The sequence below is a fragment of the Enhydra lutris genome, unplaced genomic scaffold (assembly GCF_002288905.1).
Source record: "Enhydra lutris kenyoni isolate GAN:26980312 unplaced genomic scaffold, ASM228890v2 scaffoldscaffold28, whole genome shotgun sequence".
NCBI classification, from domain to species: Eukaryota; Metazoa; Chordata; class Mammalia; order Carnivora; family Mustelidae; genus Enhydra; species Enhydra lutris.
In genome coordinates this window covers 11,211,568-11,227,598 of record NW_019154112.1, presented here as the reverse complement: position 1 = coordinate 11,227,598, position 16,031 = coordinate 11,211,568, and the positions used below count along the sequence as shown (strand labels likewise).

Sequence of the window (16,031 nt, the reverse complement as noted above, 5' to 3'; positions counted from 1 at the left end):
ATAACCATGAATGATGAGAAGGTGTTTGAGTTGTAGATCACGTGAGCAGCTATACTGCAAGCTTTATGAAAAACCTCTTGAAATTGGTTTCCTTCTCCAATTTAGAAAAGGGAAAGGTACACAAGATAGGATAGATATGAGAAAATCACAAACAAGTACAATATAAATGAGTCTTTCAGCATTAGTGCTCCATCAAATGTTGTTTTCAATTGCATTTTTTTTATGTAGTTCCTAGGGCTACCTTTTGACATTTGTTAATACCTTTAGAAGGGATGTTTGCTTTTGATTTATTTGCTAAAGAAAAGCCAGTGTTAATCCCGAGAAAAATATTCAATTAATCTAGAATGTCAAAGATTAGAATGAATCCAATTTCATGGCAAAAAATTGAAAAATATACTCTTCCTTATTGTTTTTATGTTAGTGGCACAGTTCACTCCAATATAAAATTTCTCACGCATTAATATGGACTATTTGCTGTCTCCAGATGGAGAGAAGGGTGCCGTATAAGTATACTTCTACCTCCCAAAATATATTGATACTGTTATTCATCACTCTCTTAAGTTTTCTAAGGAATTTATGGTCACTGGTGAGCTTCAGTAATTGCTAGCAACTTCAGATTTCAGCCAAACTGGTGAGAAGTCAAAAACATAAAACAAGAATAAAAACAAGGGTTTAGGGTCAACTCATGGCAGTTGAACTTGGACTTTGGGAACTTGTATGAGTATTTGACTATTCTAGTCTAGAAAAGTAAGGAGCAGTGTGGAAAGACTAACAAAACTTGAAAAGGAAAGAATTTATATATGTGGGAATGCCCTAACGAGAGCCTCTCTTCCTACAACACTGGACACTATCTTCTCCTGAATAATGCTCATTCAGCCCCAGGGTTTCTCCAAACATCATCTTCTACAGTAAACATGATTGACCTCCACTCTCATGCCTCCCTGGCCTGATCAGGTTGGGGACCTTCTTCCATGTGCTTCCATTCACTACCATAACCCTTATCATGTCACATTGTCATTGTTTACTTATCTCAACCCCTTACTCTCAAGAGACTGAACTGAAGAAGACAAGATCTGTGAATTACTTAACTTTGTATACCTAGTATATAGCCACATGATGAAAGTCTACTAAATTCATAACCAAGTAGGTTATGTGTGAGAACATGTTTAATAGTGTATAATCCTCCTTCTTAAAAAAAAAAAAAAGAGCATTTATTTTGTTTGTCCTACAAAGTAAATTCTGAAAAGTCTACACAAATCACAAATGCCTTCCAAAATGTAAGTGAGGAAATGCTTCAAAAAGAATATGTGGTGATACATATTTTTACTTTTCTCAAAGGGAAGTGAGTTTGCACAGCAGAAAATAGGTAGATTAAAAATTTCATGCATAACATGGCTTCTTACAAACCAGGAAGCCCTCTTGAAGGTACATCTTCAATGGAGAAATGGAGACAATCTGTGCTTGCTATCTTAAAAAATTGTTGCAAGGATAAAATAAGTTAATGGGAATGAAAACATTTTTGAAACTTTAAATTGGCATGTTAAGGGTATTAAGATGCTTAAATAGCATAAATGGGTTTTCCTACATAGAATGTTCTATTTCTTTGTCTAACATAGGGTAAAAATTGAGGAATACATTTTGGTGACAAGTTTGAGTTTGACATTGTCTCTATCAATCCTTGGACGTAAATAGGATTTTTTTGGCCCATAACTTTGACCTGTTTTAGTTATTATTACTACCCACCACTATATATCAAATATGAAACTTTAATGAAACTTTAGGTTCAAGTCTCTTTTGTCTTTCCTTGTGGGAGAGTGAAAACTCAGGATAAAGGAAAAAAAACTGTTCGTGCCTGCTTCAATTACTTTTAACATTGGCTATAGTGTACTGACTTTGAAAAGCTCCTCAGTGGACCAGAGGCAAAATATAATATCAGCTACCAGGTTCTTTGTTGCATGGCTGCACATGGCAGAATAAAATGGAGGATAACTGGTCCTAACTGGTCTCCACTCTGATATGAAACTAGACTTGGCAGAAAACCTACAATCAGCTAAAGCATTATCGGCTAGATTATAATATATTGGAGTAATATTGAGACTTTACCACTCTGGCAATCAAAGAGTTTAATAACGTCCTCACATCCAGAATGATAGTGATTTGAAGTGTTTCACAAGGGATGCGTTAAATGGGCGATGGGGATTAATGAGGGCACTGGTTGTGATGAACACCAAGTGTTGCATGGAAGGGATGAATCGGTAAATTCTGCACCTGAAACTAATACGACACTGTACATTAACTACCGGAATTGAAATAAAAACTTGAAACTGCAAAAAAAGGAAGTGTCTTGGGGCTGCCTGGTTGGCTCAGTGGGTTAAGCCTCTGCCTTCAGCTCAGGTCCTGATCTCAGGGTCTGGGATCGAGTCCCACATCAGGCTCTCTGCTAGGCAGGGAGCCTGCTTCCTCCTCTCTCTCTCTCTCTCTCTCTCTCTCTGCTTGTGATCTCTCTCTCTCTGTCAAATAAATAAAATCTTTAAAAAAAAAAAGGAAGTGTCTTTCAAGACCAATGAATCAACAAATCAATTCTGCACATACTTGATTGATGTTCATTATACTACAGAGGTGCCTTAAGGTCTCCCTGCCCTTACCCATGGTCCAGAAATGACACGGATACTGCAGAAATTTGGTGTTGTCTGCAAACCTATCCCATGCCATTGCAACAATCTTACCGCATGAAATTTCAAGATGGCATAATAGTGGTCCCATTGGCTTTTTAACCCAGACACTTGAAGTGTGATAACTCATTAGTTGAAGAAATAGTTTCTCAAGTGTCTACAAGCCAGAGCAGTAATGTGGCAGTTACAAATTGCTTCCTGTCCATCACGGAATATAGAAATTTCACACTACCCTTCACACTAATCACAGTTCTTCCCTTGAAAATAAGTTACTTGAACAATTCCATTACTGAGTGCCTGATAACCTTTTTCCTTTGGAGAAGTATACAGAAACAATTCAAAATCATTGTATCACCCCTGCTACGTGCCATGATGTGTGTTTTGTGACTAGAATGTAACAGTTTTATATGGGAGAGAGAGAGAATATGTTGGCATCCATAGTTTATTGAACTCTAAATTCTGTAATTTCCTCCCAAATAATACTTATCATATAAGATATGTTTTTAAATTCCTGTAATAACATTATAAAATATGCTTTTAAAGTATTCAATGAAAGCTAAACAATTCAAATGGTAGAACTATACGGTATTAGTTGGTACAACTCTTCAGTTATTACATAATTCCTAACCTTTATATCCATGGAATTCTACAGCAAAATCCTGAAGAGTTCTAAAATTGTTTACTTTTATAATATGTCATGCAAGACCTACTTCTAACTATGTATTGTACCATCTATATGCTTTTCATTCTTGTTAATCAGACATCATATCGCTTCCTAACCTTCTCTCTCATGCCCTGCAGTTAGAATCTGCTACCTCTCTTTCCTTCATCACACACACACACGCACACACACACGCACACACATGCACACACACACGTACACACACATTTTCACATAGGCATATCATCCAAACCAACTGGTCTCCAGACCTTGGATTGGGCCCACTTATTCTCCACTTCCGTTTCATTTAATGCCCTTTCCCTCAGCTAGTGCAGATCCTTCTGTTTCAAGGTTCATTGCCTTCAAGAAGCACAGACTCCTGACTTACTGAATCCACCATTTGTCTTAACCTTACTTTGAATATTCTCATTAGTTATTTATACACAGTGTGTACCACACCAGTATTATCTTCTTTTACATTGCCTCTGAAGGATTCTGGGAGGTCCAGGTCAACATGTACTATTTTCCAAGTAGACTTGAAATTCCTCAAGACCAGGAGCCATTTATTCGACTTTCTCTGATTTCCCATTTCATCTGATACATGCTGTGTGCTCAAAACAGGCACTGAATGCTTTCTGAGTAAGTGCTTGAATGAATTTTGAAAATGAATAACTATTCATTGCTTAAGACGCTCAGATGATTATCAAAGATAACCTGAAGTATTAGTTTTTAAGCAATCCAGTTTTGTTTTAATCAACCGTCATGTATGGTTTTATACTTACCGGAACAGAAACTTGAGGATTATCTGCAAGTTTTCCCAGCACAGCGAAGCCATCAACATCGATTTGGCCTCTTGGCTTTATAGGTAAGGATTGAATCCTGTTGCAATCAACAAAAAGAGTAGCACTACTCCTTTCTACACCGATCATGATCTTATGCCACTGGGAATCAAACAAGGAAGGCAGATTTGAAAAGGTTGCAGTTTGGAGACTTCCATCCAGTCCCTTGTATGAAAATGCAACAGATTTTGTTTGGCCATTAATCTTCACGCCAACTTGCTCCTTCCCTGAGGAATCCTGAATCTGCCAAATGCTCCAGTTCTTTTCAAGTGTGCTTCCAGTCATCCGAAAAGTAGTTAAAAAGGAGTATTCTTCAGGCAGACCACTGGGATATAAATGCCTGAGTAAAATTTTAAAACAGTAAATAAAAGTCTTGTTTTTTGTACTCATGCATATTACCATATTCCCTTATGCTTTCTTAGATTCTAGACCTACAGAAAGGCTACAGTGTTAAAAAAAACCATGCACTGTTTGTTCTTTCATGACTGTCCATAAAAACCTTCAGAGAAGTTCAATCATTCATGTACATTAATGCTCCATCCTAAAATACACTTTAAAAAATAAAAACCCTTCCTCACAGCTAAGGAGGGTTCCCAATGCCACATAACCACAATAATATTACTATTTATGCTACCTAAAGAGCTCCTGTTCAACAATTCCATCTCAGCCAAAATCATATTCTTGCAAGGCTCTTGGCAGCATTTCTTCCACAAATTAAAGAAGAGATCATTTGGAATCCAAACCAGCTCTACTAGTTAATAAAGCCATTTAATTAAAGCAGCTTTTAAATTTTTTAATTTTAATATAGTACATTGTTAGGAGTGTTTTTTCCACAGTTGCTTGGGTGGTTCCCTCCACAATTATATCCTAGACCCACGTATGCCTTTTGAGATTCAGTCACTATAAACCTGAGAACCTCCTTCACACTGAGCATGTTAGATGCCGTTAATTTTGTTTGGTAAATAATAATATTTGACATTTCTGAAAATAGTTATGGACCAGGACTCAAAGTCCTGAATAACCTTCCTTCAGGCCAGATTCCTGTTAAAGAGCCCCATCTTGTGAAAGGAAAAAAAGAGAAAGGCAAGAAGAAATATCTAAGTAGATGGTGATTTGATTTGTTACAAAATGAATTACATAAATTTATTATATTGGCATATGTGTCACTGCCAGTTGCAATAAAATACATGGTTGGGGGGTCAAGAATTTCTAAACCAAAAAATTATTCAGTTCCAAGAATGTTTACCAATAAGTAAAATTATTCAACTTACTAAGATTTTCTATCTTTACTTTGACTTTAACTATAAAACTTAATCATCCCTCACAATATCATAAATAAACATATAACTTACTGCAAGTACTTTTGTACACCTTCAGTAAAATGGGTCAACTATGTCAACAAATTTCATTGCTTTGCTGATTTTATAAAAATAACAAAAATATGAAGCTTTTTATCTGAACACCCTTTGAGCATCCAAGTGCTTCTGTTAACTTTATGTCTCAAACGACTTTGTTTTTATTTATAATATTGGGTGAATTCCTTTCTTACTACACATTCTTAAATGATCACTGGTGATATGTATTATACTTATTGCAAAGTTTTTAATTCATTAAGTATTTGTCAAATATACAGGAGGTTTTGGGGTGCCTGGGTGGCTCAGTCAGTTAAGCATCTGCCTTTGGCTCAGGTCGTGATCTCAGGGTCCTGGGATCAAGCCCCACACTGGATCCCTTGCTCAGTGGGGTGTGCTTCTCCCTCTCCCTCTGCCCTCACCCTCACTCCTGATTTCTTTCACTGTCTCTCAAATAAATAAATATCTTTTTAAAGTATACAGGAGATTTTAACACATACATTTAAAAAATTCAGTTTGGAGCTAAAGAAGAAAAAAATGTGTGCAAGAACTATTTCCCGAGAATAAAGATGTCTACATTTGATATTTACTTTTAATATAGATTTTGAAATATTTCCTTTGACTTTAAGATTTTCAGAATATGCATATGCCAGACTAACCTCTAGAGAAGAAGCTAAGGTTCACTGTTGACAATATAATACATTGCCTACTTTATAATTATAAAACCTTATAGAAGTTCATACATTTCACTTAATTGACCTCAACTAACTTGGAGCTAGGAGATGAGTTTTAAAAATTTTATTCAATGGTGAAATTTGACAAATATCCATTTAAATTATGAATGTGTTATTTTAATATTCTTCTCATTTAGTGATCTGGCTTTAACCAGATGCTTCAGGAATTTATTCTTCTTTGTTGTCCAAATATAGTTATTGTTGAGGGTGAGCCCTTCACAGAAGAAAGATGAATCTTAATGTTTTGTTCTCTTCCTTAAAGTATACTTTTTTTAGGTTTTTTGTAAACTTGTGTATTTGCTTACAGATGCACTGAGCAAGGCTGTAGAATTTCATCAGTCCCTAGATAAAACAAATCTATTTTGCTTGGATTCCACTAGTCACAGTAACTTGTCTAAGTGACTCTTTTGCAAGGAGATTCTGAGGTTGACTGAGGAATCTCTCCCAATTTATACTTCATCTCATCTTTCCTGCTAAATAAGCAAAGAGATTATATTGAAGGTAGGATAGAATAGAATGTCCCCATTTATCTCTGACTTGGTTCTGTAATGCCAAAAACTTTTTTTTTTAAATGAGCTGGTGACTGAGGTTACTAGAAGAACAGTTCATTTATAGACATATTGTTAAATCAAAGGCATCCATCTGTTCTCTTTCTTCATGTGCATGAAGATAATATATATATATGTTTGTTTGTATATGTATATATAAGTATAGTCAAGATTATCATGTTAGTCTTTTAAACTAGGTAATATAATTTGTCAGTATAAGAAAAGGGGGCACCTGGGTGGCTCAGTGGGTTAAGCCTCTGCCTTCGGCTCAGGTCATGATCTCAGGGTCCTGGGATCGAGCCCCACATCACGCTCCCTGCCTGCTTCCCTCTCTCTCTCTCTCTCTGCCTGCCTCTCTGCCTACTTGTGATCTCTCTCTGTCAAATAAATTTAAAAAAAAAAAGAAAATTCCTTTTAGTGTACAAATTCACAAAATGTATCTGTATCTATACACACTTAAGACCTTTTAGAAGTCCTCACAAGTCTAATTTACATAGCAGTCAGTAGCATTGTCTTTTTTGAACACCTGAGATTCTGTTCTTGCAAAGATGCTATGCACATCGATAAGTAAACTTGACAGCATACATAATGTAAAAGAAGCTGGATCTATAAATGATTTATTTCATTATGTTACAATCTGCACAGAGTACCTTAAAAGAAGAACTCTAAGTGTTTGAATAAAAGATAAGGAGACTAGACCTTGAAACATTTGTTTATGACCTTAACCCAAAAAAGAACCAAGAATTACATTTGTTAAGGTAAACAAATACAAAATGCTTGTAAATCTGAGTTGAGAATATGATATTATTATATCTAAATAAAGAACAAAAAGCAGTAAAAAAAAATATGTCTCAGAATCTTTCAAAAAATTGAAAATAGGAGGGTAAATTCTGGCTCTATCACATCAGCCTTACACGCCATACTCTCATTTCCCTCCCATGAAAATCCTGTTAAGGTTTTGTTTTGTTTTTGTTTTTTTTTTCATTCCCTCAGAACTTATATTCTCCAGAATAGAAATTTCCTTTAAACCGAGACTACTCCCTGCATGGTCTGAGAGCAATTCCGGTCCCTGCTTTTCTTGCCACCCAGTTTTTGAATCAGTAGGACTGGGAGGGCCGCTTGAAAAGAAAGAGCCCACTAAGGAGAAAAGGCTCCCATCTGCACACACACCGTCTCCTTCTAGTACTCTCTACTAATTGAATGAATACTTAACTAATACCACTGTGTGCTAGGCTCTATCCAAACGCTCTCCAACTTACTAACATTTGCTCTTCATGGCAAATCTACAACACAGTTATCATTCTTGATTTATGCTGAAGGGACTGAAACAGAGATAGTGTAAGTACTTGCCCAAAAGTACACTTTATTACCTATTTATGATTCCATTTATTTCAACGCTCTGGCTCTCGCCTCCTCTTTTTATTTCTTTTTCCTAATTTTTTTTCTACTTCCTCCCTAATTATTTTTTCATCTTATAATAAGCTTTGTCAGTAAAACAGAGGTTTTTAGTCTTTGAGGGTCAGGGAGTCAAGGAAATAGGGAATATAGGACATTGGTTATATTTTGTGAAAAATATTTAGTGACAACTCTAGGCACTTAGAGAAAAGCAACAGCAAAGATGAACAGGAGGTACAGGTTGATGTGGCCTCAAGTTGGTCAGTACCTGAACTTAGAGTAAATGACAGTCCAGATTGTACCTCAAATTATAGAAAAGGGAATTAGGTCAGCATTAGGGGGTCTTGCATCATGTTTATTTTATTAAAGAAAGAAAAAAATGAATGTTTTTTTAAAGCTTATTTAAGAACACATCCAGGGCTAGACACTGGGCATGGAGCCTACTTAAAAAAAAGAAGAAGAACACAGTGCATGAAAAGAAAGTACAAGCAAAAAATTTTTAAAAGTCAGTAGCTGTTATCATGTCTGTAATCTTTCTGAGTGTAAATAATTTTCCAGGGTCAGTATTGAGTAGTGGTTGAAGTATCATTCTGCCTGAATTTCCATCTTTCTAGCACCTCCCAACCCTGGGACTTCATGTAAGTAACTTAAATTTTCTGGCCTCAGTTTCCTCTTTCATAAAATATGGATAATAATGTCTCTACTGCAGGGTTGTGATGAGGATGAGATTTAATGTTAATTAGTAAATTTAGAAAAAGAGCTTATGCAGTGCACTATTGTCATTTTATAAAATATAGTTCATATTTAGAAAAAATATAGTTTTTATATTCAAAATATGAATTTCTATCTGCAGTCTGGTATATATCAAAATATTCTAACTTGACCAAATTCTCATGATTATATATAAACATTTAGAGCCTTTTTAAAAGATTTTTTTATTTATTTGACAGAGAGAGATCACAAGTAGGCAGAGAGAGAGGAGGGGGAAGCAGGCTCCCCGCTGGGCAGAGAGCCTGATACAGGACTCGATCCCAGGACCCTGAGATCATCACCTGAGCTGAAGGCAGAGGCTTTAACCCACTAAGCCACCAGGTGCCCCACATTTAGATTACTCTTTTACTGTTCTAAATAATCATTATTTACTTTTACAACTTAATTTTTATCAAAGCCCTAATTTTCTTATTCATCTATCAAAGGAAACTTAATTCCATTTTTTTGCAGTGCATTAAAACATACAATAATCATGATAATTACATTTATGGTATTTAAATGATATAAAACTGAAAATCCTGAAGCTCATTCATAACAATGGCTTGACTCAACACTTACATACACTAAAGCACCACAGTTATAAATATTTTAAAGGATAAAAAACATAGTTCTAGAGAGGAAGGTAAACAAAGTGGAGGATTTTTAAATTATTATCACTAGCATTGCTTCGGTGATCATTATTCTAGTTTTGCTTCTGTTTGATTCCTGCCAGGAGCCAAGCAGTAGAAGTGTGGTTCAATTTCAGCACTAGGATGTTTGAACAGCACCATTGTGAGTCTTCTAACCACTCCACGGTTCCTAGTTAAATTTATGCTTAACCTCTGGCACTTTTCACAGAGGGTCCTTTCAGCCCAAACCAGACAAATTACACAAAAACAGTGAGCAAAGTAATAAGAACATGTCCTGAATCAATGTATAATGGTTTCAGTGATTTTTTGCTTCTTGGAATGAAAAGTAAATTACATACTGAAAACATGAAGAGTATTCACGTATTTAGACACTGAACCCTGAAGACTGGTAAATAAATTTCTTCATCTTCAAATAAATTGGTGATCTAAGAAGCATTGAGCATGAGATTTTCTAACATTGCATAGCTTTTCATTTTTTAAAATGCATTTGAGACAGATAATTAGATAAAAGATTTGTGTATACCTTGTTGGAATCCTGAAGTCTACATTATTTCCCAATTTGTAAGCCACTTGTAATGCAGTTGATCCCACTACCCTCTGAATAGCTCTTCTAGATGCTGATTTATCTACCTGGAACTGAGAAATCAAGTCAAAGCCTACAGAAAGGGAACACAGAATAAAAAGTCTAAAATGAGATTGGTTATATTCCTTTCCACAACCTTCCCAAATAATAGAATATATCAGGTAAGTTTATAGAAAACATGCATTTTCAATAAGATATAAGGCTACTTGCCTGGTAAATCATCTTGGCCAATCCTGACCTTTGGACAGAGTTCATTTCCACCATTAGAATTTGAATTAACAGGGAACCCTGCAAAAGAGTATCATGTCATCTTACCCTAACCCCTACAAGGACCATGAAGATATATCAATAACAACAAGAGCTGAACAACTATTTAAAGGAGGACAATATGCCAAATAGCTTGCTTATAGTATATTTGACTTTAACTCTATGACTCTATGATTATAATTAATTTATCTTCAACTCATCCTGGAAGAGAAACAAGGTGGAAGGTTTTAATAATTTGTACTGGAAAATGTTCCTTTGGGAGAAGTTGGGAATTTGTTCCTTTTGGAACCAGAGCTGTGCCATGTTCTGAATGGCACGGTGTCAGACGCCTGTTTGGGAAACTTCTGGTGGCTTGGACTAGAAAATATTCCTTAAACACCACAACTTTTAGGATTCCTAAGAGAATCCAGAGCCAGTCTTGAGCCAGTTAATGGGACTTCTGGAGAGTGGGGTTCTTAGGAATCTTTGTTAAATAGAGGAGTTTGCAGGGAGACTTGGATTTCGTTAGTCCAAAATAAAATATATAGGGTGCTTTTAATTTTACAAATTCATTCCAAGAGATCAAAAAAGGGTCCCAACTAGACTCTTGCTCGCATCCTAGAATGGGGAAAAGTAATGAAAAAAAGAAAAGAATCATACAAATGATTAAACCCTTAATTCAATGAGAAATCTTAGAATTAACTTGGGTGCTCCTTACACAGGTGGAAAGTTGCAGGGAGAAAGATTTTTAAGAAGGCTTCTTGTAACTGTCCAACCCCAGCACCCTGCTGAGACAGACCTGACAACAGAGACTTCCTAGACTTCAGAAAAAGCATTTTCCAGCTACACATTTTGGCTCAGCCATCCCAGTATATTAAAATAGTTTTTACACCTCCACTGACCCCAGGTCATTCATCCATCCATTCATCCATCTGTTGGTCCACCCACCCAACCTTACCAATCACCATGTGAACCAAGTAGGCACTGTGCAAGGCACTGGAGTACCCAGCTTGGGCTTCCCTGCCAGTTGTGATCACAGCCAGGACTTCTCTTCTATACCCAACCCTGACCACATAAAACCAGCCACAGAGCAATCCCCTTGCTAAAGCAGGATGGAAGAATGAGGCTGTGGAGAACCATGGATGCTTCACTCAGTCCTCACTCAGCCACAGCCCTGCCTGATCCTTTCTGGGAACAAGTGATATTTCAAAATCCAGAAACAGTGGCCCTTACTTGGGCGACGCTTGACAGCAGCAGATGCCCAAGATCCCAGGAAACTGCATACAAAGAAGAAAACTGGAATTTTCCTAAAGAGGAGAAAAGACAATGACTCAAATAAGAATCCCTCCAGATGGGGACTACTTAAATATTTTGATATCTGGTAAACACGGTTAATGTAGGTGATCAAATCTCACTATATATTTTTTCCACTTGACTTTGAAATCTTGAGAGATTTAGTGAATTCTCACATTTCCAGCTCCTGCACTAAAACAATCATGAAACTGCTGTTTGCTTTATCTCACTTTCTCTATATCTACCTATTTCACCATTTCTACATCTATTTCCTCGTCTATGTTTTCTTTTATCTTAGTATTTCTCCTTCTTCTTTTAAAGATAGCTCTCTCTTTCTCCTTTCTCTGTCTCCTGTCTCTTATGCTTGTTCTCTTGTCTCACTCATCTGTCTGCCTGTCTTTCTCCATCTGTGTCTCTGTCTGGGTCTCTCTCTTATTCTCCTCTCCCTTCTCCCATCTTCTCTCACCTCCTCTCATTCTATCACCACTGCAGACCCTTGGTTCTGAAGGCTCCAACCCAGTCTCCCCACCACTCTTTCCAAGGTTAAGGTCTTACCAGAAAATCTTCATTTTCCCAACTGGTTTTCTTTTGTGCCAACAGTCCCAGTGCTGAAGGGGTTGTGTGGGGAGGGAGGGTCAGTGCTCCCCCCAAGGCCCCTTCACTGGGCCCAGCTTTGGTTCCTCCTGCCCTTGTAAGGGCTTAAAGCAAAGGGAGTGAACCAGAGGCATCTAGTGACACTTTAAACCACAGCAGAGGGAAGGGGTGGGAAGAGGCGGCCCTGTGAGCCCAGGCCTAGCCGGGGGTGTGTCCTCAAAACTAACAAGGTTACACTGAAGGAGGAATTAGCAAGGGAAAGTTTACTGAAAAGAAAAAAAGTCAGGATGTGGAGAAATTCACCAGAAAAACTCAAGCAAGCTGCTATAGGAATACAGTGGAAGCTTTTAGAACTGTTCTAGGAATACAGTGAATGCTTTTAGAGGACTGCGGTAAAGAGGTGCTCACTGGAAAGCAGAGATGTGGGAACTCATGGGCACCTTGGTGTACAGCCGACCTAGATTTGAATCTCCATTTGTTCTGAAGCTTACTAGTTGTATCTTTGGGGGCAAGTTAGTTAATCTGTCTGTAATTCAGTTGCCTTGGATAAAAAGTGGGTTGAAAAGTTACCTAAAACAATTGTTTTTAGGTCACATAGAAGAAAGTCTAAGGCCTGGCTCAGGGGAACAGCCATTATTCCCCATCATCATCATTATAGCTAATATAACTTCACTATTTGCCCCCCTCTATTGAAAAAGCTTGAAACCTAATAACATTTTATTCTCAGTATATTATAAAGTACTAAAATTATTCCTGTTCTACAGGTGAGACAACTGAGACATAGAAAATAAAGTAACTTGTAATTTGCTCAAAGTTGCATGGCTAATTAATTACCCAAGACATGCTAGTTTTCTATGTTTCATGGCTAGAAGTCTTGGTAAAATGTAACATCAAGCCCCCTATCTTGTATTTCTTCTTAACCTCTATAATTACCAGAGCTAAGCACAATATCCTGGGAAATAAGCAACATATTATCCTCTATAAACAAGTTGAGAGCATGTTAAAAGGAGCACAGACCTGAAGAGAATGGTTTGTATTAGCACCATGTCACGCAAACCCATCCTCTCCCCAGAACCTCAGTACTTCAAGAGAGAACCTCTACCCCATCCACTCAGGATGGTTGGTCTGCTTCGTGTCCCATCTTGGGGCATACTAGTGTCCACTCCAAAAACAAAGACTTTCAGGCTCAGATGATCCAATGATCTTAATATATTTTGGCGTCTAGTGTGAAGTATTGTTTTCTTGAAATGTATTTAATTTTTAAACAATTTCATTTTTCAATTGCAAAATAAATGGCATTAGTTCTTATTTTCTGTTTGTTTCTTTAAAAAAAAAAATCCTTTCCTCTTCTGTTTTCCTCAGTTCGATGGAGAATTTGTTTCCCCTGATGAGCTGAGAACAAGGTAAACCTGAACATTTACACCATTTGTTCCCCTTTCCTTTTCTACTCATGACCTACCTGGCTCCCTCCTGGCATTAGGACATCCATTCCCTCATGTTGTTTGGGGCTCTCCACAGGGCCCTGTCATTCTCCTTCCATCTAGCAAAATTATGATTCCCAAGGGTAACCATTTTCTAAGTCACAGAATTTTATAATTTATAATGGTCCTAGCCTAGCTTTTCCTTGAAAGTTGACCAGGGCTTATGTAAATGGAACAGTTTATTAACCCAAAAAAACCCTGAACTTCTAATGGTGGGACTTTAGAAGAGAAACTGCAGCTGGGGACCTCCTTGAAATCACACAAGGTGAGTGAGCCCTAGATCCACAGGGGAAGGGGCATTTTCCTAAGGGACCCTCTCCACTCAAGTTCTTTATCTGTAGTACAGATCCTCTAACACTATTTACTGTGGGAAACAAGAGAGGCAGGTCTTCCTGTGTAATGGTTTGAGATATCCTTTTGTTGAGGGTTTTAAATATCTCACTTCTGCTTTTGTCCCCTCCTCCTCCCACTTTGAAGAGTCTTCTACAGCTAGAATAAGAAGGCAAATAAAGAGGACTTTTAATGAAAGATTTTTTAAATGAGAAGAAAATAGGTTTTCTTATAAGCAGTTTGGCTTTATTCCAGCTTGGCAGTTTTATGTAAGATGAAGATGAGCAAGCAACAGCGCTGTTAAGAAAGAATGTAGGGGCACCTGGGTGGCTCAATGGGTTAAGCCTCTGCCTTCGACTCAGGTCATGATCCCCAGGGTCCTGGGATCGAACCCCGAGTCGGGCTCTCTGCTCCGTAGGAAGCCTGCTTCCTCCCCTCTCTCTCTCTGCCTGCCTCTCTGCCTACTTGTGATCTCAGTCTGTCAAATAAATAAAATCTTAAAAAAAAAAGAATGTAAATTCAGAGAAAACAAGATCTCTCTACACACACACACACACACACACACACACACACACATGCATTTAAGGACACTTTTTCTCCTTTTCCCACCCCTGTTTTCTATTAATCATATTTCATAACTTGATATGAGGTCTCCCAGGGAGCCGTGCAAACCCCACACTCTCTGGTCTGGGTCAGACTGTACCCTAAAATCAGACACATAAGCTTTTTCGTCATTAACACTGTTCCCTCACTTCACCTAACAGTTTTGTTCCTGCAAAACGATGTGGAAATGAAATCTGATCAATTATATAAGATTGTAAATGCAGTAAGACAGTGCTATATTTTAAAATCATCCATTTTATAAATAGAAGCCTTTTATATGAAAAATTATGCTTTCATTCCTCTTTACTCCCTCCCTCCCCCAACACACACTGCTCTGTACAACACACACACAAGCACACACACACACACACACACACACACACACATCTTGCCCTTTCTAGAAATCTAGAATTTTATTTACTTATAGTTTATATCAGGGAACTTCATCACAAATAATCATCTTTCTTGATCACCTACCTCTTTTGTTTTTATACCCAATCATTCAGCAAACACTTATTAAATGACTGTATGTACCAAGTATATAACCACTCTTACCAAGTGCTAGGAGTTGAGGAGACAAAAGAAAACCCTTGTCCTGAGGAAGCTCACAGCCAAGTTTGGAAGTCCAGCATGAAAATGACTGTAAAATAGTGAGGGAATGAGGTTGCAGCGTCCCTGAGAACAAGTATGAACTCAGTCCAGGAGCATCAGGAAATTTTTCTTGAAGAATGTGAAATCTTAGAGCATGAATAGAAGCCTACCAAGAGAACAAGTGGGAACAATACATTCTGGGCAGAAGAAATAGCAGGTACCATGATAAAAAGGTAGAAGAGAGTAATTTAGGAACCCCAAGTTTAATTCAGGAACTCTTTCACTTGGTAAATTTTTATTGGTGACTCTTCTACCATGAGGCTTGAACTGGTCTCAGCACAGAAGTATAGCAGAGAAAGACCAGGTCCCTGCCCCCATGGACCTTACAGCTGGTGGAGATAGGTACTAAGAACATATACAAGAAGAGACATATAATTTGAATTGGAACTGTTATAAAAAAATATATACAGGGGTGCGTGGGTGGCTCAGTTGGTTAAGCAACTGCCTTCAGCTCAGGTCATGACCCCAGAGTCCTGGGATCCAGCCCCACATCAGTGTTCCTGCTCCGGGGGGAGTCCTCTTCTCCCTCTCCCTCTCCCTGCCTCTCACCCTGTTTGTGCTCTCTCTCTCTCTGTCAAATAAATAAAATCTTTAAAAATACATACAGAAGTGGGCAATGTGCATTAGAAAAGGCAGGGGTGGGTTTAGA

At 37.6% G+C, this 16,031-nt stretch overlaps 1 protein-coding gene across 1 annotated transcript in view; it reads right to left on the bottom strand.

Moving 5' to 3' along the window:
• The window catches only part of LOC111152338 (collagen type IX alpha 1 chain), a 95,576-nt gene extending 83,275 nt beyond the window's left edge, over positions 1-12,301 (bottom strand). Inside the window, exons 1-5 of the mRNA XM_022510838.1 lie at positions 12,279-12,301; positions 11,664-11,737; positions 10,395-10,472; positions 10,125-10,257; positions 4,116-4,512 (exon numbers count right to left, since the gene is read on the bottom strand). Of these exons, the coding sequence (XP_022366546.1) occupies positions 4,116-4,512; positions 10,125-10,257; positions 10,395-10,472; positions 11,664-11,737; positions 12,279-12,292 (696 nt within the window). The 5' untranslated portion in view covers positions 12,293-12,301. The remainder of the gene's footprint in view (positions 1-4,115; positions 4,513-10,124; positions 10,258-10,394; positions 10,473-11,663; positions 11,738-12,278) is intronic.
• Positions 12,302-16,031: the final 3,730 nt, after the last annotated feature.